Below are 24,714 nucleotides of genomic sequence, written 5' to 3' on the forward strand. Positions count from 1 at the left end.
AAACAGGGACCAAGATTTGGGGCAGGCTTTTAATTCAGAAGGTGACCCCAGCAAGCAGGGAGGAGGAAGAGGGAGGGGCCGCGTGGGTGTGTTACTGTGGTTACCAGGTGGGTCCAGGCGGGCTGAAGATCACCCCTGGGGCTGTTAACACCTCTGGGCTTCACGGCGGGGCTCAGCTGTGGACCAAACAGGCACTGGTGGCTTCAGCGGGTCCGGTCCGCATGGGGGACCGTCCACCACAGCTGCCCAGGAACCACAGATGGCCCTGGGTGAGCCCTGGGTCCACAAGCCCTAACTCACCAGGAGAGGTTGCGTTGGGGACCCCTTTTATCCCCTTCTGTCACCTCTGTCCCCTCTGGACTGGGTTCCTGGACCTTTCTTTCTTTTTTTTTTTGTTATAAATTTATTTATTTATTTATTTATTTATTTTATTGGCTGTGTTGGATCTTCGTTGCTGCACACAGGTTTTCTCTAATTGCGGCGAGTGGGGTCTACTCTTCCTTGTGGTGTGCGAGCTTCTCATTGCGGTGGCCTCTCTTGTTGCAGAGCACGGGTTCCAGGCATGTGGGCTTCAGTAGTTGCGGCACATGGGCTCAATAGTTGTGGCTCACAGGCTCTAGAACACAGGCTCAATAGTTGTGGCACATGCGCTTAGTTGCTCCACGGCATATGGTATCTTCCTCAGGCAGGGATGGAACCCGTATCCCCTGCATTGGCAGGCGGATTCTTACCCACTGTGCCACCAGGGACGTCCTCCTGGACCTTTCTTACCCAGCGCACATCTTCTAGAGCCTGACAGAGCTTTGTTTTAAAAACAGAGACTCTGAATGCTTGAGTTCAGGGTGTCAAGGTCTGTTCTGAGTTATCTATCTTAGGAAAATTGTTTTCTACAAATAGCAGAAGGAACACAGTTTGTGTCACACACCCACAGAGCTGTAGTTGCCCGTAGACCAGACTCCTCGGCTAGCAGCGTCCACTCGCTCTGGAAGGCCCATGGGGTCGTCCTACTAGAAAGAATCTCCTACTTCGGGTGCCCTTGGGTTGTAAGCAACAGAAAGCCTAACTCAGCCCGGCTTGAACAATAGTAACACTTGTCTCCGGACGGAAAGTCCAGGGTGGTGCTGTGATCTTTCTATGTCCGCTTGGTCTTCAGCTACCTTTCCTCGTGGTCACAGGTGCTGCCAGCAGCTGGAGCGGTTTCTATGTCCCTGTCCTGGGAGGAGGGGGAGAAGAAAGAGTACCTCCCCCACCTGGGGACAGAGGCCCAGCCCCAGCCACGCTCACCTGGGGCCACAGTGGGTTTCCAGGCCCTTCTCAACTCCCAGTTGGTCATTGAAGTGGGCTGTCCTGGGCAGGTGCTCTGGAGCTGGGAGAGTCAGGCTGGTCGGGGAGTGGCCCCTAAGCGGCCCTGGGCAGAGCAAGTCCAGCCAGCAGGGAGGGTTCTGAGCGAAAGGCCCAGACCAAGAGTGGTGACACCTCCTTAAGTCCATCCCAGGAGGTCCCCGCTGTGTCACAGGCAGGGTGGAGGGCCTCCCAGGGGAGCTGGCAAAGTGCAGGGTGTGGGGCAGGCCTCCAGTTCCCGGGTGAGGACAAAGCAGAGCCCCAGCCCCACGTAGGTTCTGTCACCAAGACAGGACGGATGGCATGGAGAACGAAACGCGTCTCGTAGGCAGAACCTGGGTACAAAGTGGAGCGTTGATGTGCTGTGAGGAGCAGATGTCAGGGCAGAATTCAGTGTGCCAGGGAACCGCTGAGTGACCGCCCTGGAAGGATAAAAGGTGGGAGCAGAAATGGGCAGGTCTGACCCCCAGGCTGAATGCAGGTCGACCCCGGGGATCCAGGGGACGGGAGGATGGGGAGGGAGAACCCCAGACAGCTGCCCGGTTCAGAGGAGGCTCTGGCCAGGAGGCCGTTGTGCTTCAAGTCCCACGTCCCATCCCACAGGATCAGGCCCATCTTCGCTCTGCACGAGTCATGGCCGTGGCCGTGGCCGTGGCTGTGGCCGGGAGCCACCGGGGCTGGAGGGGCTCGGCCTCTGTGTAGAGGGGCATGAGGGCTGTGCTCCCCGTCAGGAGGCCTGAGCTGCATCCTCCTGCCCGAGGTGGCAGCTTGTGTGAGAAGCTGGGCCCCAGCTGAGCCTGGGGATGGGGTGCAGAGCCCTCTCCAGGATGGGGAACTTTGCCGTCTGGCACTGACGCTGCTTCTGCTTGCTTAGCTCCTTGGAAGATACACATGGTCTCTGGGCAGCCCGTGGGCAGGGGCAATTTTTTGGGCATCTCTTCCATACCCCCCGTTTCCCAAGTTCAGGGCCTTATGCTTAATAGGGCCCCTGTGCACGGAGAGAGCAGGGATGAGACGAGAAAGCCCACCAGGTGACCAGTTCTGGCAGCCCAAGCAGACGGAGACAGCCCCCATCTGTGGAGACCAGGCAGTCCTGCTTTGCACCTACTTCCGTGCAGCGGGTGCTGAGTCTGACCCAGGATGTCCATCCGTCCGTCCATCAGTCTAGGTCCCCTGGGGGGCTTGCCGTCGCCACAGGGGGCTGGGAAAGTGAGTCATAGAGCCCCTTTCCCACTCTAGAGGCCAAGCATAGGGACGATGTATCAGATGCTGGGTGGGCCAAAGAACGGACACATGTCCTGCCAACATCAGGGCCGTGGAGTTGAGGGAGGTCCCCAGCAAGGTTGAGACCAGCTGCCAGGAGACATCACCCATGGGGTAATGCTGCCTGGTAGGTCACCAAGTCTCAGGATGGGTGATAGCTTTGTAGGCTAAAAAAAACCCCACTTTTTTCAGCACACCAAGAACAGATCGTGGTTCATAGAAACTATCCAGAGCTAAGGTTTTCTCATCCACGTGTCACAGATAACAGACACACGCGTGGACCAGTGTTCGTACACCAGCACTCTACCAGCTGGGCGATGGGCATTGCAGGGATGATCTGGAGGGAGCTGGAACCCGGCCGCCCTTCCCACAGACTGTGTGTGGAAGGACGTTTGGCGCTGCCTGCTTTGTGGGTCACCGTTTCCCACCATTCTCTTCTCTTGGAGTTCCTCCAGAAAGTTCCTTCCTGCTCAACCCGAGTAAACTATTATTTCTGTCTCCCTGCAGGTGACCCAGGTCACTTCGAGTGGAGCCCTGAGTGTTCCCAAATACTTACACTGTATAGTCACAGTCTCTTGGGTCCTTCTCATCAATGGCCAATTACGTCTTCTTTTTCTGTGTTTTTCAAAACTTAACTTTATAAGGGGAACCTCGTGCCTTCTTTTGTTTCCCCAGATTCTTATGGGGCAAGTCACTGCTGCTTCTGCTCACTGCCAACAGTTATTTCTAGAAAAGGTTACAGAGGCTAAAGGTGCAACTACTGTGCCCCCCGCCGCCGCTTCCCCCGCCCCGTGGTCGGTATGTGCTCTCCCGTGCCCCGTAGACGTTCATATCTTTGAATCAGTTGCCTGCCTCAGAGCTACGTGTTTTCCAAAGTGTTTAGAAACCGCTTTCCTCAGAGGCCTTCAGACCACTGGCTGATGGAGTTGTATGAACCGCTATGCCTCGCACAGTGTCTGTGGTGCCGCCTTAGAGGCTCAGCTGTGCCCAAGCCTCAGTTCCCACGTCGGCCTAATGGGAAACATGCCGCCGTCTGCCTTGTAAGTGATTATCATGCACCTGTTACGTGCAGCACTGGGCCGCGCTCCGGTTGTGCTGGGCGGGCTCCGGTGGCTCGAGCCCTGAGCTGATGAGACCAGGGCTGGTGGGCTCACTCCCCATCTGGACAAGGTGGGCTTGCTCTGCCCAGCCCCCTGCTCCTCTCGTGAACACCCCGGCTCACAAAGGGGCTGGAACGTCACAGCACTCTAACTAGACGAAGGTCTCCATCCCTTCCCCTGGTGTCTGACCGTGAATGCTTCCACACGCATTCTCCTTTGATCTCTGAGTTAAAGGACGAGGGGACCCTGGGTTTTGTGCTATATCTGACCCCTGGGGGTTCGTTAATATCGACCTGCTTGTGTACTGTTTGTTTCTCTGTTGGTCAGTGACCCTAAACAGGAACGCACACGGCTCTACCTTGGCACCAAGAGACGGCTGGGCTCATGGATACGGATGAAGGCTCTCCCTTGGAAGCCCCTTGCAAAATCTCTATCTTGGTGTCCATTTCCCTTGGGGCTTGGAAGCCAAACATAAGTAAAGAATGTTGATAAGAGCAGGGGGTGTTTAATGAGCGTTTACTGTGTGTCAGGCACTTTTCTTACCCTGTCTTGTTTAGTCCTCCCAACGCCACGCTAATGTCTATATTCAGATGGAGACATGAGCTGAGAATAAGAGACTGGTTCAAGTCACCCAGCTGGTAAGGGGCAGAGCAGGGACCCAAGTTCAAGGTTCTCTACCCACCCAGATGAACCCTTCTCAGTCAATGAGAACCCTCTAGGGGATGGATGGAGAAAAGTACAGATTCTTGGACTTGACCCCCTAAACTGTGATATGCTTGGCCTGGGGTGGGGTCCAGGATTTCGCGTTTTTGACAAGGCTTCTACGTGATTCCAATGCAGCTGTTAGATACCATCTTCATGAGTCGATATTTGTTGACAGTGGGTTATGGGAAAATGGAAGGCATGAGTCTCTTCTACGTGTTCAAGTGTTTAAATAGTCATGCCAAAAAGTTTAAAAACAAAAACAAGAAACAATACTGCCTTCACACATGCAAGAGACTTGGCAATGCATCCTTTAAAAACCTGCTGATTCACAGCCTGCCTTGCAAGCCAGGGCTGTGTCCTGAGAGACCAGAATTAAAGGATTGAGGCTGCCTTGGTGAAGGAGGGATCAGAACAAAAGACAACAAAGTCCACAGTTCTCTCCACTCCCAGAAGACGGTTTAGGGCATTTATTTTTTTTTTTTTTTTTGAAGTTTTAAAATTTTATTTTATGTACAAAGAGTGAGCATTCTTTCTGAAGAAGGTAGATATGCTGGATGACACATTCAAGGAAGTTCACACTTAGTCCAACTTGATGAAGCCGATGTCCTTCTTGTACTGGCGGAAACACTGGCGGCACATATTCAGGCCGTACTTCCGGATCAGGCCGTGCCGGTTGGAGCAGACGCGGCAAGAGCGAGAACCCTGCCCGAGTTTTCTCGGGTGGCTCCAGTAGAGCTGCTGGTGACCCATGTTGCTTTCTCGAAGGCGATGAGGCAAAAGGAAAGAGGCGGCGCACGCAGGCGCTCTTCAAAAATTTTCCAGGCAGTTTACCCAGAAGGCCGTGCTGACAAAGGACGCGTGCGCAGTGCGGCCCGCGCCGCCTCGCCATTGTGGTTTAGGGCATTTAGATTTGCAAACGAGCCTCTCTGGTTTCTGAAATGGCAGGTTCAGAACTCTTTCTTCACTGACACGCATCCCCCACCCCCAACCCTTCTGGGATTTTTGCACTTGAGTCCTTCTCTGGGTTCAACATAGTTTGTTATCCTACCTCAATTTAATTATCCGGCTGCAGAAAGGAGACATTGGGAACCTCTTCAGCTCCAATGGAAGGTCCATTCAGTGGGGCGAAGAGTGTTTGTGGAGGGAACCCCCAAAGCAGCTTGTACCCCTCTCCTCCATGGCATGAACGCAGGGACGTCCCATAAACACAATTTGCTTCAGATGCTGGGAATCTGCTGAAAATACCCTGTACTCAGATGAGTGATGGAGAATGAAAATGCACGTGGAACGAATTTGCAGGGCTAGAGCATTTTTCTCCTCTGAATCATCAAGCTGTACGTAAGTCTCCACAAAAGGTAAAGATTGAGGTAGGAGAACATGGCCGCACCTTCCGTTAGCATCGGACCCCAACTGAGCGCGTGGTTGACCCTAGTTATAGATACTCACCATCAACTCCCATTTTTGGTGACAGGAGCCTAAGTTTCCCTGGACTCCCCTCCTGCAGCTGGCAGCCCTAGGAACCATCTCCTCAGTCAGGCCAGCGGGCACCCCCCACTCCCAGCCCTAGGGTTGTTTCATGGAGGGGCATGGGGACTTTCTCTCGGCAACCAGAACAAGCCATCTGCAGTCATTTGCAGAAACAGGGGAGGGAGAACCCACTGTGGGTGCCTCACTTGATCCCCAGAGCCAGCCGCACAGGAGGTCCAGGCTGAAGGATGAGGGCCCTTCTTGTGCATCCATGACGAGCTGGCAGAGCAGTGGGGGCACTGGGGTGGGGGGGGGTCCTGTTACACCATGTGACAGGCAGGCTGCGGAGGAAGGCTGGGTCCCAGGTGGCCAGTCCCACCTTGACCCTGGATCTTCCAGCTGCCCGTCACCTGAGAGGCAGCCCAGCCCCTGGGTCGGGGTGAACATCACCCCAGGAGGCGGCACCAGGAAGTCCCAAGGCTGCTGCCAGCCCTGGGCCCCCTCGGGGAAGGTGGGGCTTCTCGGGTGAGGGCGCCAAACCCAGCCGATGGCTCTCAGTCCACCAACACTTGACCTGCATCCCATGTTCCCGGGGTCACTGCTGGGCTAAGGCGAGGAAGAGTCCTCGGATGTGAGGATTTCTAGAACGTAGACGAGAATCCACAGACAGGCCAGCGGCTCTCATGAAAGTTCCATCGGATGTTTTAATCTCCTCTCAGTCACCCTAACAAGTAGTCCTCGATTTCTGTTTAAACGTTTCTAGTGATGGGAAACTTGTTCCTTCAGCAAAGATTTATTAAATGTCTGCAGGTTACCTTTCCCGTGCCTCAGTTTCATCATCTATAAAATGGAGATAATAATAACTACATCACCAGTTTGGGGGATTAAATGAATAGTCTTACAGTGTTTAAATATATTCACCCAGTGAATATTAACGCAAGTATTTTCTGGAGTATGAATACTAACATGCTCAGTAATTACTAACTGGGAAATTGATGTTAAAATGTCATTATCATTTTTACTCTCTGGCTTGGGTTCATCCTTTTAGACTCTTTTTTTTAAAGATGTTTATTTATTTAGTTGCACCAGATTTTAGTTGTGGCATGTGGGATCTAGTTCCCTCACCAGGGATCGAACCTGAGCCCCCTCCAATGGGAGCACGGAGTCTTACCCACTACGCCATCAGGAAAGCCCCTATCCTTCTAGACTCTTGGCTGCTCTTTGGGGCTCCAAGGGAAACGCTTTTCCTCCTGAAATCCCTTCTGAAATGGGAAGCGCCCATCGAGTCCTTCACGCACTCAGTGTCACATGTCCTGGTCCCCAGAGCCCAGAACTGAGTGTCGCTCACCTGCTGGGCTCGGACCAGAGCAGAGAAGGGCTGGTTCTCCTGTGGGGCGCTGGGGCTCCTCTGGCTGCCTGGGTGCCCACATCGCCCTGGTGGCTTCCAGGGAACTCGAGTTATTGGTATTGCTGAGAACATCCCATAGATGTGGTTCCGAGCCATCACTGTCCTACACTTGTCCGGTTACTTTTTCATGCTCTGTTTCCCTGTAGAACTTGCCGTGGTTTTCAGACACTTCACCTCTCTGCTGCTCAGTCCAGCATTTCCCAGATCATCTTGGTGTAAAAAGAGGGAAGTACATTCAATGGGACGAGTGTCTTCTCACTGGCGCGGAAATGTGAGAACTGTGATACACCTGGCCTGCGTTCCTCGCCTGGCTGACTCAGTAACTTCAAATCTGTTGTGACGAATGCCCTCCCCTGCTGAAAAGAGACGATTATAGAATTCAAACATTTCTGGCCCTTAGAAGATATTTATATTCTCCGTGTTCTGTGTCCTCAGCTCTCCTTAGGGGCGGGCAGACCTCAAGTTGTTGTAGGAGGACACAGTGGCAACAGAAAGCCTCACTGAGCAGTGTTGCTGAGGGTAAGCCTAGATGCCAGTAGTTACTGGGATTCTGAGTTCATTAATTAGGCCTCTCTGAGCCCAGTTTAAAAAAAACAAGAAGAATAAGAATATTCGTCCTACTTTCCCTCCCTGGTATTCAACAGTAGCTGGCATCCTGGAGAGTGTGAGTAGAAAAACAACTTGAGTTTTGGAGCCAGGTAGTCCTGGGTTCAAGTCCAGGTCAGCCCAGTGACCTTGAGGAAGTGACTCCATCGCTTCCTACTGTGGTTTCCCAACTTTACAGCAGAGGCAGCACCACGCCCTGTGACAGGTGATGGCCAGGGTGTGTTTGTGCTGTCTTGCCAAGGCCAAGGTCGATGCTCTGTGCATTGTCCCTCCACGCCCTTACCCCACCCTTTTAGGGTGTGCTGAGAGTTTTCTTGCTTAATGTGACCCTGTTCACTGCCGCAGCTTTTTGTGCCCTTGGACCAGAGCTGCCCTGAGCCTGGGCTTTGCGTTGGCCCCGGGCTGGCCCACCTGGAGGCCTGTGTTGCCCTGGGCCCAGGTCCGTGGCTGGCCTTGCCTAACCTGGCTCCTGGTCAGGCCCTCAGTCCTCTGTGGGCCCTGCATTACCCACCATGAGGATGCAGGAACCTCCTCCAGGGCCTGACCTGGCCCTCTCGCTCCCAGGACGCAGAGTGGAGGGATTGGGGGTGGTCTTGAGGGGCTGTGCTTGTCACCTCTCAGCATCCCCACTGAGAAGAGAGCGCTTGGCCTTTGCGTTTCCACTGCTCTGCCCAGAGGCAACAGCCCCATGCAGCCTGCACCTCCCCCAGCCTTGGGGATCCTTGGGAAGCTGGGGGGCATGAGTGAGTTTCTCAGAATGTCACTCAGTGGTTCCGCAAAGCAGCGGAGGCTTCTCCAGCCCCTGGTCAGGACGAGGGACCCTGGAGATGAGGCAGCGGCAGTACCCCCACTATTCTGCCCTGTGATGCCAACTCACGACATTGGCCCCATCAGGGTCGCACAGACGTGGCTGTTACTCCCCGGACGAAGCCCCTGCAACCTGGGAAGAGTCTGAGACGGGGGCGACTGGGTTTCAGGGACATGACCCAGTTGTTAACCCAGGTGCGTGAGTTTGTCCTCTGACCGACGCTAAACGTTGTGGGTGAGTGAACAACTCTTGGTCCCTCCCTGAGTTTTTCCTGGCGAACCAGAGTGATCGCAGGACGGGAGCTCCCAGGGCGGCCACAGGTGGCGAAGGACATCCTCCGTGTGTCCTGAGGCAGAGGCAGGGCTGACAGCCCCGTCCTCCCTGTAGGTAGGCACCTCTGAGCTGTGTAGTCAAGTGCCCTGCTCCTTGCGCTTCCGGGAACCACAGCGGCCTCAGGGGCAGGTCTGAGCCAGAAGCAACTGCCCGAGCACATCCTGGAGGCCGCCTGCAGGGACGTCGGCTTAAGCTACTGCCCCTGCCACGGCTGACACGCGGGCCAAGCAGGTTTGCGTCTTTCTTGTGAATGCGTTCCTTGGAAGCAGGTGGGGGGGCCTTCCGCCAATGAGATGATGAACCGGAAGTTCCCTTCCAGGGTGCGCCTCCGGGAAGCAGATCGCCGGCTGCTACGCACACTCTGGCCCCCGTCATCGCCTCGGTGTCTCCCTAGGACTCACCTTTACAGTTTATCCGTGTCCCTCATGGGATGCTCTGACCCTTTCAGGACCTGTTTCATGGCCTGAAGAGACGAGTGAAGGGGATGTTTTGAGACTCTCACTGGTTAAATGCAGGGCGAGGTAGGAGCCTGACTTCCAGGTCTAGGGCTGTAAACAGGTTTTCTGGCTCCCTCACCTCTAACTACTCATTTCTTCCTACACGGAAGGCTTGATTTCTCCTTTGGTGCCCTGGGGCCAAGAGACAGGAGAGGCCAGTGGCTCAGAGCCTGGACTCTGGGGCCGGACTGCATGGGTTGACCGCGACTCTGACTCCCACCAGCTTGGAGCCACGGGAAAGTCCTGTGATCTCCCTGCACCTTATTTCCTCATCTCTCAGGGGCCACAAAGCCTCCCTCAAGGGATATGGTGAGATTAAATCAGCTACTGTTTCTAAATTGCCCCAAACAATGCCTGGTACCGAAGAGCCACTTAATACAGGGGCTGGGGAACATGTGCTTTCTCATCAATGAGTTTTCAAAAGAACTGACGCTTACCACTTATCCGAGGATACCGCTCGTGCTTATCTGAGTATACCGCTCGTGCTTATCCGAGTATACCACTCTAATGGCATCTTTCTAGAATATGCATCCCTGACCACCCAGCAGCAATTCACGCCTCGGCAGCACCACTGAGGAGCCGAGACGGAGCCTGCTGCTGGCCTGGGGCTCCCGCAGGCAGCTTCCCTGCAGCATCCCCGGACCCCTCTGGCTTCTGCCTCTCATACACTGCAGCTGGGACACCAGCCGGAACAGGCCAGGTAGCAGCCTGTGGCGAGAGCAAATACGCCGCAGATACGCCCAAGGACTCCAGCTGCACCAGGTGCACTGTGGCATCATAGTCTGCCGTCATAGCTGTGGTGACGGGATGTGGCCCAGGGTGTGACTGCCGGGGAGATCACTAAGTCACATCCTGTCCCTGGTGTCCTACGGATGACATCAGTCGTTTTCAGTGGTTTGTAATTTGCTCTGTTGATTGCGACCCTGGGGGTCATTGGGAAGGCCTGACTTGGCATAGAGAAATGGGGCCTTTGACACGGCTTGGTAGTTGAAGCCACCTGTTGGCAGGGGCTCGCCTTGCTGGATACAAACCCATTTCCCTGTGATGGGAAGCTGCAGCCCCCGGTCACACTGATGCTGGGTGAATAGTTTGGTATTGCACCTTTCACTCCAAGGAAAGATGCCGTCTGTTTCTGACCTGCCTGACAAGGCAGTTCCGCGGACCTTGTTTCATCTTTACCCTGATCGGCAGGACCTAGGAGACCCAGGCTCCAGGCTTGACGTCCTCCCCTCAGTGACACTGAACTTGGGAGTTAGGGAGCAAAATCCTAAGGCCGATTTGTGCAGCTGTCTGGTAAAAGAGGCAATAGGGGAGGTGGTGTTGGAGGCCAGCCCTGTCCCTGAGACCCCGTGGGCCTGACGCTGACTTAGAGCGTGCCCCGGGAGAACAGGCAGACCTTCGGCTCTGGCTTTACCTCGGGACGGGCCCCAGAGCCCGGGCACTCAGAGGCCGAAGTTCCCTCCAACCCTTAGAAGCTCCAGGAGGGCCTCAGGGAGCTGATCTTTTGGGCCAAGAGGATTGTTTTCTTTCTGGGCCCTTGTGAAAACGGACTGCACTGAATCTCTCTCTGAAAAGTCCCAGTTTCCCTTCCTGCTGCCCACAGCTGTTCAGTTGGCCGGGCACAGCCTCATCCCTTACGTAAGACAGCAGATCAGGAGCTGTCCTGACTGGGGCACGTGCCTTCTAAGGTCGGCTGAGCTTAGGAGTCACGGACAACTTCCCCCACCATCTCTCCCGGGGAGGGAAACACCACCACATCGAGGGAGAGTACAGCGCTGCAGGAAAAAGCCGCAAAACAACCTTTCGTGCATTCATAACCTCTTATTAGGTGCCCATGTGTACCGACTCAGCCCACCCCCACCGCCTGTCTCCCTAAGGATTGTCTGTCGCAGACAGCTTGGCTGTGGCAGAAACTGCACCCGATGGTCCCCAGGGCCAGTGCTGTGTTCAGTCCGCTGGACTAATCCTGTTTGGGGCCTAGTGCTCAACCACCAACTTTACCAGCAGGATTAACTTTTTCTGATTCTTGTACATCTGCGTGTGTGTGTGTGTGTGTGTGTGTGTGTGTGTTTTATGACCAGATTGAGAAAAGGGAAGAAACGCAATAACGCTTTGTTTTCTTGGTGTTGCTTAAAAGGAAGTGGGCCCTTCTCTTATCAGCAGCAGTGAAAAGGAAACCTGACATCCTCCTCGGACTCTGATACCAGCAGCCGGATAACAGAACATTTCATCTGTATTTCAGACGCCCGGGCCTCTGCTCAACCCGATTGCCTTTACATTTTATCAGAACCATGGGAAATTCTCATTACCTGCTCATCATCAGATGTGCGTTTGGCATTTGGCGGGTCAATTCAGTGGTGTATCTTACAGTATCTGATGCTCAAGAGAAAAAAAAACCCTCATTCAGCTCAGATTCTTTGTTTCCTGTTGCTGAGACTGCCAGGGGTAGGACTGTTGAGCGGTAACTTTTCGGGACACGCTCTGTGCACTGAATCGTAGATGTGGGTGGTTGGTCAGACTTGGGTTCAAAACCTGGTCCCCACTACGTTCCAGCCTTACTCCCTCTGTGCTTTCCTGACCAGTAACATCCCTCTTCTGCCCCCCGCCCCCAAGCCTTGGCATCCCTCGGTACAGAGGGAGGAGTACCTGCCTCACAGGTGGTACTGGGCTCCCTCAGATGAGACGTGTAGCCCAGCGCGCAGCAGAGTTTCCGCAGACGCTCCAGTGCTAGGCTCCTCCCCTTCTCCTCTCCTGTGAGATTATTGTGCTGAATAAAAACCTCCAAAGAAGGCAAGCAGCGCCTCCCAGAGAAAGCGTACCTGCCTTTGGTGAGCACACACATGAACGTGCAGATGGCATCATTGGTAACCGTCCCGACGTAGAAGCTACCCAGATGCCCACAGCAGTCAAAATGATAAATGCACCGCAGTAAGTTCACACGATGGAACGTTCTGTGAATAAACGGTCTGCAGCCACGTGCAGCAAGTATGGTGAACCCCACGAGTAACACAAGCACGAGGAGCCTGATGTAAAAGAATATAAAACAAAACAGGCAAGACTCGTATATGACATTAGAATCATGACGGGGATTGTCTTCGGAGGCGGGTGGTGCCTCCAAGGGGCTCCTGGGATGTAGGACCGTTCTGTTCCTTACCTGAAAGCTGCTTCCACAGGTGCGCACACTTTGTGCAGAGTCATCCGGTCGTGCACTCAAGATGGGTACATTTTGCTGTATTACTCTGTATTATGCTGCAATCTTTTAAACCACGAGCAGCGAGATGATGTGGGAGGAGGAGAGCTATCGAGTTGATTTCATCAATAATAGACACGGAGGAGAGCGGGGGAGCCGTCGAGCCCCGGGGCCGGAGCTGGGAGCGGAATTGCTGCTGTCCAGGCAGGAGATGGTAGCGGGCGGGAACACTGATTTATTTGCCTATTCGTAAAATAAGTTGGAAACACACCGAGAAAGCAGCCAGGGGAGCTCTGCAGATTTTCTTGCTAAAAGCAGCTGCAGTAGGTTAGTCATTGTGGCAGAGAAGAGCTGCTTTTCCTCTTTCCCTTCTGTGCCCCTGGCGCCCACTGATGAGTGCGTCAAAGAGCTCAGAATGGCATTAAAGAAGGATGAGCCGCTCTCAGCGACTGCAGGAGACGGGAACGGAGGGTGGGATGGGCCGGGGCCTTTCTGCCCCATGTTCCCTTTCTCTTTGGGCAAACTGATGTGTGCTGTGCTGGAGGGAGGAAGCGGGTCCAGGGAGAGATTAACAGTGCCGAGGACAGGTAAGAACGCTTAGAGGCAAAATTGTGCCGTTGGCAGCTGGGCGTCAACTGTACTTTGTTCCAGTTCTCGGGCTGTAGCCTACAGCTTCTGGCCTGGGGGGCTCCCTGCAGTCCTGAACTTCAGCCCCTCCCTGGATACCGCTGGTCTTTGGTCCTCCCCTCTTCAGCATCATCCCACTCCCCCAGTCACGCCCCTTGGCCTTCACATGGTCATTGTTACTTCATGCTACTGTCTTATTATCCAGTAACTTGCATATTTTAATTTGGGGTTCTTGGGACTGTGAATACATCATCCTAAGGCCTAAGTTATTAGCAGGCGAGTGTTAGACTTCAGAGTTGCATTTGCCTGTGCACAGGGTGGATATGCATGCCCTTGACGGGCTTTCTCGCAGATGAGGAAAGAAATCATGCCTATGTAAGAGATAAGTTAGACCAGCAGATGGGAACACAGTGACAGGAACACACTCTGTGGATCTGGTTCTTGGGTCCAGCCTGTCCCCTGTTAGCACTGATGAAGACACTGGCCAAAATGTTGAGGTCTACTTTCTCATGTCAGGGAGACGAGCCAATGAGTGCCTTTTGATTTCCCTTTGACAATGGGGGCGTCTACCCCCCCCCGCCTTGTTTTTGGCTGTTGTGTCTTCATTGCTGCGCACAGGCTTTCTCTAGTTGTGGCGAGCAGGGCCTGCTCTTCACTGCGGTGCGTGGACTTCTCATTGCGGTGGCTTCTCTTGTTGCAGAGCACGAGCTCTAGGCACACCGGCTTCAGTAGTTGAGGCTCATGGGCTTCAGTAGTTGCTGCTTGTGGGCTCAGTAGTTGTGGCTCTCAGGCTCAGTAGTTGTGGCACACAGGCTTAGTTGCTCTGTGGCATGTGGGATCTTCCCGGACCAAGGTTCGAACCCATAACCCCTGCATTGGCAGGTGAATTCTGAACCAATGCGCCACCAGGGAAGTCCCTTTTGAAGGACTGAGATGAGGGATATTGGGAAATTTTCTTGGGCTAACCCAAGAAAATCGAACTTTGACGTTTTCTGAAAATCGAACCGTTAATCTTTGCTTTATTCTTAGAAAGGCATGCTGTAGAACAACACTGTCCAATAGAACTTTGGGCAGAGACGGAAGTGTTCTGTATCTGTGCTGTCCACTATGGCAGCCCCGAGCCACGTGTGGCCAGGGAGCACCAGGAATATGGACAGAGTGCACCTGTTCCTGGGGCCACGGTAGTGAAGCACCACAAAGCAGTGGCTTAAGGCAGCAGAAATTTGTCTCTCACGGTGCTGGGGCTGGAAGTCTAAAATCAAGGTGTCAGAAGGGGGGCTCCTGCTATAGGCTCTGAGGGAGACTCTTCCAGGCCTGTGTCCCAGCTTTGGCAGTGGTCGGTGTTCCTCGGCGTGCAGATCCTCACCCCCATCTCAGCCTCCATCCTCACGTGGTCCCTCCCTGTGTGTCTGTATGCTGATTTCCCTCTTCCTGTAAGGACACTGGTCCTACTGGATCGGGGCCCACCCTAATGGCCTCATTTTAACTTGATTATCTCTGCAAAGATGACAGGGTCCCCATAAGGTCACATTCACAGGTTTTGGGGGGTTAGAACTTCCACATATCCTTTTGGGAGACACAGTTCAATCCGTAGCAACAATGAGAAACTGACCATTTGACTTTATTTAAAACGTAAACATCCACTCGTGGCTAGCGACTGGCTCCTGGGCAGCCCAGCTGCAGACTCTGGGGGGAGAATTTGGATAATTCAGCTTTCTGTTCAGAGCTCCCCGTGGCCCTGCAGCTGCAGTGAGGCTTCTTCCCTGGCAGAAGCCTCCAAGGGCTGGGAGACGGATGGGCCCTGACTCACCCCTGACGGGGGAGGTGCGAAGGGCCGGCCCTCTGAGGGGCGACGCCAGGCTGCTGCTCCTCAGACCACACACTGAGGAGCCCGGGTCTCAAAATCCAAGCTCCTCAAGGCCCAGGCCACTTCTCTCTTGCCCGCTGTTTCCAGCACCCAGAGCTGCGCCGAGCACAGACCGTGCTCCGTTCACTCAGCTTAAAAGATTGGGGTGCCAGAGACAGGGCTGCCAAGAGTCACCTCACATTCTCCTTGTGGGGGAAGAAGGATCTTGCGATGACTAATTCGATGACCTCTTTCCTACTAAATAGTAAGACAGAGTCCACATTGCCCCGAACTGCATCGCAAGATTTCATTCATCTCAGATGCAGCCACATATTGGCAGGCGTGGACGTCTCCTTTGGGGGCTTCCTGTCTTTGCAGTTAGGGGGCACTACTTTGTGACAGATGATGGCAGCAGGCCACTGTCCCCTCCACCACCCTCCTGCTTCCCCTCCCCCTTCCTCCCCCAATTTCTCTAATCCTCCCTGTTCTCAAAGACCAGCCTTGTGCAGAAACGACCCCCCCCCCCACCACGCCTACAGCACTTTGCTCTGCTGCATACCAGCCTCCTTATCTTATCTTACTTTCATTGATTTATGAACACCTTTGCTTTTTGCAAAAAGGATTTATGCATACTTAATCATGTTCTTGCACTGCGACTTAATGGGCTCATAGGTTCCTTTCTGTCTCTGCGGCCCAGCGGCCTGTTCCATTATCCCGAGCACAGGATCTATGGCTCATGGCCTTTTATCCTCCTCCAAACACTACACTATGCAGAAGGTGCTCAGGAAATACTTACTGTCTCATTGACTGATTATTTCAAAGCAAGAATACTCTGAAAGGCCCCTTTGCCGTGTCTTAATTGAAAAATAAACATCTCCATCAGGAAGGGGGAAGCTCTTTATACCACCCTCCTTCATGATCAAAGTTGCTGGGACATGAAAGGGAACTGTTTCTCCCCCATCTCAACCCCAGTGAATCTGAGGCACCAGTCTCCCCAGGCTCGCCGTGTGACCCTAGCTCCTCCTTCTCAGAAGGGGGCTGAGACTGTAACCTTACCCCTAACCACCCAGGCCAATCTCCCTGAGATCTTCTGGGACGTAGCCAGCAGCAGCCTCACCCAAAGGAGGAAGGCTTCGTGGGGGATTTTCCGTAGTCACCAGGCAGGACCTCTGCCCAGAGATCTTAACTGCAGCCATGCCCTCGTGATGACCATTCATGTGGCTTCTCAGGCATCTCCTACTAAAACGAGGGCGAGCTTTTCACAGCTGACACCCCAGCTATCAAGGGGAGGACAATTTGGCCTGAGGGGGAGGAGGGGATCATGCTCAGAGAAGAAAGGGTGGCCTCGAACGTCAGCAGGGCGTTTGGGGTTACTGCCCAGAGCTGACAGGGAGGCTGGTGACTTGCAGGTTGTTCAGCTTCTAACTGAAACTCGACCGTTTAAGCTTGGTCGTCATTGCAGTGCAGTGTGACTGATTGCAGGACCTTCCACGGAAGTGGGTTTTTCCAGGGACACAGACTGCATCTCTGGGTGCCGGGGGCAGGGAGAAGGGCATGATCCAGGTGTCCCGAGGCTTTCTCCTCTCCCAGGTCTGCAGGGGGTGATGCCGGTGGCCACGGCACACATCCTCCTGCTCGAAATGTGGGTTCCCTCAAAAGCAATCTCAGAAACGAGGGCTCAGGGACAGGAACTTGCTTGGGTTCGCCTCAGCCTTCTGCATGCCCCCTTCTCTGTCCTGGTGCCCTTGGGCCTTTGTGTCAAGGAGATAGAAAAACCAGGTGGAGGGGGGTCCAGTGTGGTGTCATTTTGGTGGCTCTGATGTTCTGATCCGTCAGGACCTGACACCTGCCTTGGCCCCGCCTACCCCCTGGCTCCGGTCCTTGCTTTGCTGTGTCTGCGGGGGGGCAGGGGCAGCACCTGGACTTGTTTGGGTCCCACTGACTCAGATGTGATTGACCACCTGCCCTGTGGCCTCTACTCCCGTGCAGCAGCTCCCTGAGGGCAGGTGCCCCTTTCTTCTCTCTCGCCAAGAATCTGGGGCAAGTGGCCAGAGCGAGAGGCTAGGCCTTCAGGGGGCAGCCGGCCAGGGCTCCAACGGGCCTGGAGAGGAAAGCTGCCCCAGGGCAGCCGCTCACCACGCTCCGAGGCTGGGCACCGGGCTGGGCAGCTCTTGGGCCCGCTGTGGCTGGAGGACCGGCCAGCTCAGTCCGGAGCAGCTGGTCCTGCCTCTTCACTTCCCTTCGGCTGCCCCGTCACCCAGCCTTTCCTCCCAGCCATGTTCGCTTTCCCTGACTTGAAAGTAGAGGGAGGTTCGTCTCAGCCCTGACCGCACCGGGATCTCAAGCCTGCTTTTCCGACTGGGGGTTTAAAACCCAAGTCTGCATTTTTGAAAGTTTGATGCTGATGGGTGGGTGGTTGAGGGGGAGCCTTTTGTAACATTTCAGAACTGGGGGTGATGGTTTATAATATTTAGGCAGGAAAAAGACGTCCTCGTTCTGAATCAGAGGAGAGAGAATGACGTCCGGAGCTGTGTGACGCCCGGCAGGAGGCCTGGCCTGCGGAGCACTGACCACAGCAGTGAAGAAGGCCTAGCCTCGTCCCCCCCCCCCAAAGCCCCCCACTTCCCCACTGGCCCGGGTCACCAGAGAAGCCACTATGCCACGATAAGGTCCTGAGGCATCACGCTGTCCCAGAGCCCGGCTGGGAGACCCAGCTGTCTCTCCAACACTGCAGGTGGCCACGCGAGGCAAGGCGGAGGCCCCAGGCGGGCCGTGGTTTTCTCCGAAAGCGCGCTTTGCTGGGCCTGAAGCTTGTCAGAGCCACACTCTGAATAGTAAAGAGCAAGGGGGAGGAGGAGGAGGTGGTGTCTGGGGACCGAAGGAGAACAAAGTCCTGTAGAGCCCCCGGCAGCCCTGGCAGGGGCTGGGGGAAACCCTGACATGAGGCCAAAGCCCTGGGCTTTCAGGGGTGTGTGGGAACTCCCGCAGGCCGCACGGGGCCCTCGCGCTGGCATCAAGCACACTGACACTGGACGTGCACAGGTGGGGTCTACCTCCTCCACCAGAGGAGCCCCAGACTGTTCTTATGCTGTCGAGCCTGGTGGCTGCAGTGCCTACGGTGCGGCCCGCTCTGAAGGTCTGCAGGCCAGGGGTGCCCTGCACGCCGGGCGGAGGGCTGGGCCGACACCCAGCCTTGCAGCTTCTGCTCAGACCACCATGAAGAGAACAGCTTTCAGCAAGCTTTGGAGCTGAGTTAGCCTGCTCCCCGGTGCAGGTATCCCATGCCAGACTTCAAGGTTGATTTGTCCATCCCACTGACGGCTAAACTAAAGCTCGCATTATAAATGAGCATCCCGGGGCTCCCCTGGTGGCGCCGTGGTTCAGAAGCCACCTGCCAATGCAGGGGACACCAGTTCGAGCCCTAATCCGGGAAGATCCCACATGCCACAGAGCAACTAAGCCTGTGTGCCACAACTACTGAGCAAAAGTGCCACAACTACTGAAGCCCACGCGCCTAGAGCCCACGCCCCGCAAGAAGAGAAGTCACTGCAATGAGAAGCCTGCGCACCGCAAGGAAGAGGAGCCCCCACTTGCTGCAACTAGAGAAAGCCCTTGTGCAGCAATGAAGGCCCAACACAGCCAATAAATAAATAAATTTTAAAAATAAACAAAAAAATTAATGAACGGCCCTGTGGGCAATGGAGCTGAAGTTTGTGCAGAATGAATTGAAAGAGGGCAGGGGCTGTGTGTCCCACCAGTGCATCCGAAGCCCCCGGCTCAGCGCCCGGCTCAATGCTGGCCTCCGTGAGCCCCACATGAACACGTGTCTGAGCGAACCCACAGGACGGCCTGTCCCCCACGCCTTCTGGGAAGGGCTTGTCCTCTCTGGGAATCTCTCAAGTAATTCACACCGGGGCATCTGCCTTATCCTCCCCAGGAAGCTGATAGGTATTTTCTCAAATGGCTTTCTCAGGGAAGGGAAGGCGGAAGAACACCGAAGGGGACGGACGTCGTGACTCTGTGGTCACGTCAGAGGGAACAGGTTAAGCTGTGACACAGAAGAGCAGGTGACCCGTGCTTCAATTTACACAACACAGAGTCATCGGACTGGGCCCAGCTGCAGGCTGCGTGCCCAGGGGACACACCCCCACCCGCCCTCCCCCAGCCATGGCGCTGTGGCGGCCTCACCAGGTGTCATGTAAATGTCACATTACCCTTGGCAGGGCTGCCCCGATAGCACATCGGAAACTTGGCTGCGGGAGGCGAGGACTGTCTGACGCCTCCCTGGACTCCCTCCCACCGTCAGCCTGATGACCCGTTCCTGGTCCTGTGACTGTGGCCCTGCCTCTCGCACACACCCAGAGCCCAGAGATAGGGACGGGCCCCGGCGTGGGCTAAGACAGATGGATTCTGACCAGCAGGGGCAGTGGGGACGTCCCCACGGGATCCTGAGGAAGGTGTGTGCATCAAACACCCTGACTCCCTGGTCTGGCTCTTTGCATCCCGAGTGATGGGGCACGTGGGAGCTGAGCTGTGTGGCTGCGAGGGGGCTGCTGACTCCACAGGAAAGGGCTGCCCGAGACCTAGGGGGAGAAGCACAGCAATGACAAAGCAATAGCAAAGCGGGGAGGCAATTTTAAAAGAAAGCACTCTGTGGCCTGGCCATGCAGTGGAATATTATTCAGCCTTAAAAAGGAATAAACTCTGACGCCTGCTACCATGTGGAAGAAGCTTAGAGCATTACATTCAGTGAAAGAAACCAGCACAAAAGGGCAAGCACCAGGTGACCCCACTTATATGAGGGACAAGAGGAGTCAGAGTCATAGAGTTGGAACGTAGACGGTGGGTGTCAGGCTGGGGGAGGGGAGCAGGGAGACAGTGTTTCATGGGGACAGAGTTCAGCTTCAGGAGATGAAAAGGTTACGGGCCTGGATGGTGGTGATGGTTGCACAACAATGCGAATATATTTAACGCCACTGAACCGAACACTTAAAAAGGGTCCAGGGCTTCCCTGGTGGCGCAGTGGTTAAGAATCCGCCTGCCAGTGCAGGAGACACAGGTTCAAGCCCTGGTCTGGGAAGATTCCACATGCCACGGAGCAACGAAGCCCGTGCACCACAACTACTGAGCCTGAGCTCTAGAGCCCAGGAACCACAACTATTGAGCCCGTGTGCTGCAGCTACTGAAACCCACGCACCTAGAGCCCGTGCCCCACAATAAGAGAAGCCACTGCAGTGAGAAGCCCGAGCACCGCAACGAAGAGCAGCCCCCACTCGCTGCAACTAGAGAAAGCCCGCACAGCAATGAAGACCCAATGCAGCCAATAAATAAATAAATAAATACATTTTTAAAAAGGGGAGTTCAAATAGTAGATTTTATGTTCTGTGTATTTTACCACAAATAAAAATAATTTTTTAAAAAATGAGAAAGTTCTAATCAACAAATTAGCTTTTTCAGAAAGTTCTACTAACAGATTTGTCGGTTGTTTGTAGGTATTCATGTACTCGGCATGTACGTTTCTAAATGCAACAAAACCACAATTTTTACAAACAGAAAAATAATAAGGCAAGCCCTGAAGGTGTGCAGACGCATGGGACCCTCTGCAGGCCTGGAGGGGCTGTGTGGACGTAGCGGGGCGGGGGGTGGGGGGGGGGATGGTTGCGGAGGGACATGAGCCTGGGAGGAGAGGTGCGCATTTCCACTCCTGCAGAAGCAGCTCTGGCCCGGCAGCCACCTGGCGAGGGCCTCGCCCCTGCACCTTTGCTCCAGAACCCCTGTGTGGCCCTAGAAGAGTGCTGGAGCCTCCTGCACCGGCCCTGGGCTTTACTGGGAGCTCAGACCTCCCGGGGGCCCTGTGAAGAAGATGTTCCGTGTCAGGGCCACGGTGCTGCCCTGGGCGAGGCTTGGCGCTGTGTCCGCCCAGAGGCGCGGAACGTGAGGCTGCCTCTCCTGCCGCTGTGCAGGGTGTTCTTCCCTTTCCCCCGCCTGACCTTGCGGCTCTCTCCCGCTGCCAGGCCTTCCCTGCAGCCCGGAGGGCGCGGGCTGGTGCATGGGCTCCAGAGCCAAGCCCTCACTCTTTCCCCCGGCTCCGCAGGGGTGGCTCCAGCCTGTCTCCTGAGAGGACCTTCAGGCCAGAGGGAGGGGATTCCAGCTGCTATTTTTAATCGAGCAGATCTTGGGCCCCAGGCCGAGGTGGTGCTTCTGTTGGAAGGCTTCGGACTCTCCCTCAGAACCCACCCTTTCATCTTTCAAGGCCCACAGGAAATGGTACCAGGTGCCACCGCCCCCCACCACCATTAACCTGGACCACACAGACCAGCCCATCAGACTCAGGTTAGAGCACTTTCGTGAGCTAACCATCAGGTTTATTGCTGTAGAGTCTACACACAGTAAAACTCACCCTCTTTTAGTGTGCGGCCCTGTGAGTTTTGAGAAACATGGTATGATTACATAATCAGCTCTATCAAGATAGCGGACAATCCCTTCACCCCCAAATATTCCCTCAGACCCCTCTATAATCAGCTTCTCCCCCTCCCCATCCTCAAGCCCTGGTGACCTATAATTTTTTCCCCTCCCCTATAATTTTGCTTTTTCCAGAATGTCATGTAAATGGAAAAATCCAGCATATAGCCTTTTGGGTCTTGCTTCTTTCACGTAGCAAAATACACTTGTGAATCACCCACCTGTTGCCTGGATCAGTGGTTCTTTCCTTTTTATTAGCGAGTAGTGTTCCATGGTGTAGATGCACCCATGTGTTTATTAATTCACTGCCCAAAGGATATTTGGGTGGTTTCCATTTTGGAACTATGAATGAAGCTAATATAGACATTTGCACCAGGCTTTCCTGTGAATATAAGTTTTCATTTCTCTTATGAGTGGTATTGCCAGGTTATATGGTAAATGTAAGTTTAACTTCATAGGAAACTGTCAGACTACTTCCCAAACTGGCTGTACCATTTTGTATTCCCACCAGCGATGTGAGAGTTCCAGCTGCTCCATGTCCTCACCAGCACTTAGTATTGTCAGTTTTTAGAAACATTTTCAGCTAGTCTAATAGGTGTGTAGGGGTATCTCATTGCAGTCTGAATGTGCAGATTCCTGATGATTAATGATGTTGAGCATCTTCTAGTGTTCCTGCCATCTGTATATCCTCTTCCGTGAAGAATCTGTTTAATCTCCTGTCCACTTTTTTTGTTTAATTGAATTATTTGTCCTCTTATTATGGAGTTTTTTGTTTGGGTGTTTGTTTTTTTTTTGAGATTTTTAAAAATTTATTTTATTTTATTTTTATATTTTTGGCTGCATCAGGTCTTAGTTGCGGCATGTGGGATCTTTCGCTGCGGAGTGTGGGCTTCTCTCTAGTTGAGGTGCGTGGGCTCAGTAGGTGTGGCACACAGGCTTCGTCGCCCCGCAGCATGTGGGATCTTAGTTCCCTGACCAGGGATTGAACCCACGTCCCCTGCATCGGAAGGTGGATTCTTTACCACTGGACCACCAAGGAAGTCCCCTATTATGGAGTTATGAGAGTTGTTTATATATTCTGGATACAAGTCCTTTATCACATATGTGTTTTGCAACTATTTTCTCCATCACTTCTTTTTTCGTTTTCTTAATGGTATCTTTTAAAGAGCTTAAGTTTTAAATTGTGACGGATCAGATTTATTCATCATTCTTTTATGGACTGTGCTCATGGAGCATTTTGTTGGACAAAGGGGGTGCCGCATATGTCCTGCGAATATTTATTGAGGAGGGACTGCACGCTAGGCCGCATGTGTGCTGGGAGCTCAGTAGTAAGTAAGACTCACTGCTGCTCCCGCTCAGTGCAGGAGGCTGGATCTGTAAAGACGTGACTACAGCAGAACATAACTTTATAATGTCAGAATGTGCGCTGTACTTAGAAAGGAGGAATAAAAAGCTCCAGAAACCAGTGAAGGCTTTACAAAAGAGGACCTTAGCCAGCCGTCGATGCTGAAGCTGTGGGCTGAATCAGAAGCTAAGGGGGGGAACTGCTTCCCCAAGCAGAGCATCTGAATCTCACTTCTCACACTGAATCTAGAAACCCAGATAGAAGATGACGTGGAAGCGGAGTGTGCTAACAGGGTACCACTGAATCCAGAGACCCGGCCCTGTGCTCGCTTCTCCTCCCCGCGGCCTCCGTGCCCTCCTTCTCGGGGCATGTGTAGCAGCTCTCCCGCCAGCCTTCAGCAGGTTGGCCACGATTGACAGGGATGGCGCCTTTCAGGTAAAAATGACCCGGAGAAAGGGGAGCCTGGGGCATCAAAGAGATTGATCAAGCAGGTGAGGTACTTGGAAGGGGGCCCACACACAAGGGCTGCCTTCTCACCATCCATGAAACAAGCTCTAACAGCGGTGGTTCTGGTGGGTCAGGCTCTGAACGGTGAAGAATTCTAGGCTCCCGGAAAGACGGTCCTTTTCCAGTTTCCTCTGGTGGAGTTGTAAGCGCCAGGAAAATTCAGGACTGATGCTGCGACCTTTCATCATGGCCTCAGCTCCTGGAGCTGTTCCTGTGTTGCTGTTGTGGTTGTTGTATAAGGTTCTGGGTTGCCTCTAGAAGGATGCAGCGGGAGGTGTGTTTCCACCTGAGATGCTCGATGCCGTTCAATCAGCAGCTTTCCTTGCTCGCCTCTTCCTCCGCTGTGGAGTCTACCCATTAATCCCGGGTGGGGGGCTCTCAGCCCCTCTCCAGTGAGGCAGATGAGGAGAGCTGGGAGCTGAGATCAGCTCCATGGAAACAGCACTGGTGACAGAGGCTCGGCCTGGATGCCCGCCCGGCTGGAGGCCGCCCCGGCCTCGCGCACACCCGCCACCCGTCTCACCGGCGCCTCACACCCAGGAGGCCTGGCGGGTGGTGTCAGGTGATGTGTTGAGTCAACAGAGCTGCAGGAGAGCCCTGGTCGGAGTCCCATGGCAGCGGCTGCCGCCAGCACCCTGGGGAGGGGAGGGGATGCCCCCACTGGCCAGCAGCCACCTGGCCTGCTGGGCACCCAGCGGGAGGCCAGAGCCGGGCATCACACTCACCCACAAACCCACTCCCGGCTCCGGCCTCGGCCTCCTGCTGTGCTGAGCGAGGCTTTCCAAAGTGGTGGTTTGCAAACTGCTCCCGGGTCCCCGGGCCACCGCGCCTGCTAGGGACGTGTGTTCCGGACGCCTCGAGGGCTGCACGTCTGGAAGTGACCACGCACCCCTCGGGGAGGGAACAGGGGCTCAGAGCCCTTCCTAGATCCCCACGGCCCCTCCCCCCGAGACTGAGGCAGGCATGTGGAAAGGGGGATCCGAGAGCCCCCCGGGCTCAGGCTAACCAGCCCAGAAACCACCCAAAGTGGGGGCCACCAAACGTGGCAGGAGAGGCCACGTTCCACGATCCGTGGGTGCCTGCAGTCTGTGGTGGGGCGGGGCTGGCATCGAGGGTTCTGAGTGGTTCCAACACACAAATTGCAGAGAGTGTGGGAATAACTCAAGGTACAATTTCAGCTTTTAAAAAGTCTGCCCTGGGAGCCTCCGT

At 54.4% G+C, this 24,714-nt stretch overlaps 2 protein-coding genes across 7 annotated transcripts in view; one reads left to right on the top strand and one right to left on the bottom strand.

The window, feature by feature from the left end:
• Positions 1-24,714, top strand: part of PRKAG2 (protein kinase AMP-activated non-catalytic subunit gamma 2) — a 274,675-nt gene that overhangs the window by 139,878 nt on the left and 110,083 nt on the right. The window lies entirely within an intron of this gene.
• LOC130851023 (40S ribosomal protein S29-like) lies at positions 4,899-5,228 on the bottom strand. The gene has a single exon (XM_057730700.1). It carries the CDS (start codon positions 5,157-5,159, stop codon positions 4,989-4,991), a length of 171 nt encoding a protein of 56 aa, XP_057586683.1. The 5' UTR covers positions 5,160-5,228; the 3' UTR covers positions 4,899-4,988.

Source organism: Hippopotamus amphibius, chromosome 4, assembly GCF_030028045.1.
Source record: "Hippopotamus amphibius kiboko isolate mHipAmp2 chromosome 4, mHipAmp2.hap2, whole genome shotgun sequence".
Lineage (NCBI taxonomy): Eukaryota > Metazoa > Chordata > Mammalia > Artiodactyla > Hippopotamidae > Hippopotamus > Hippopotamus amphibius.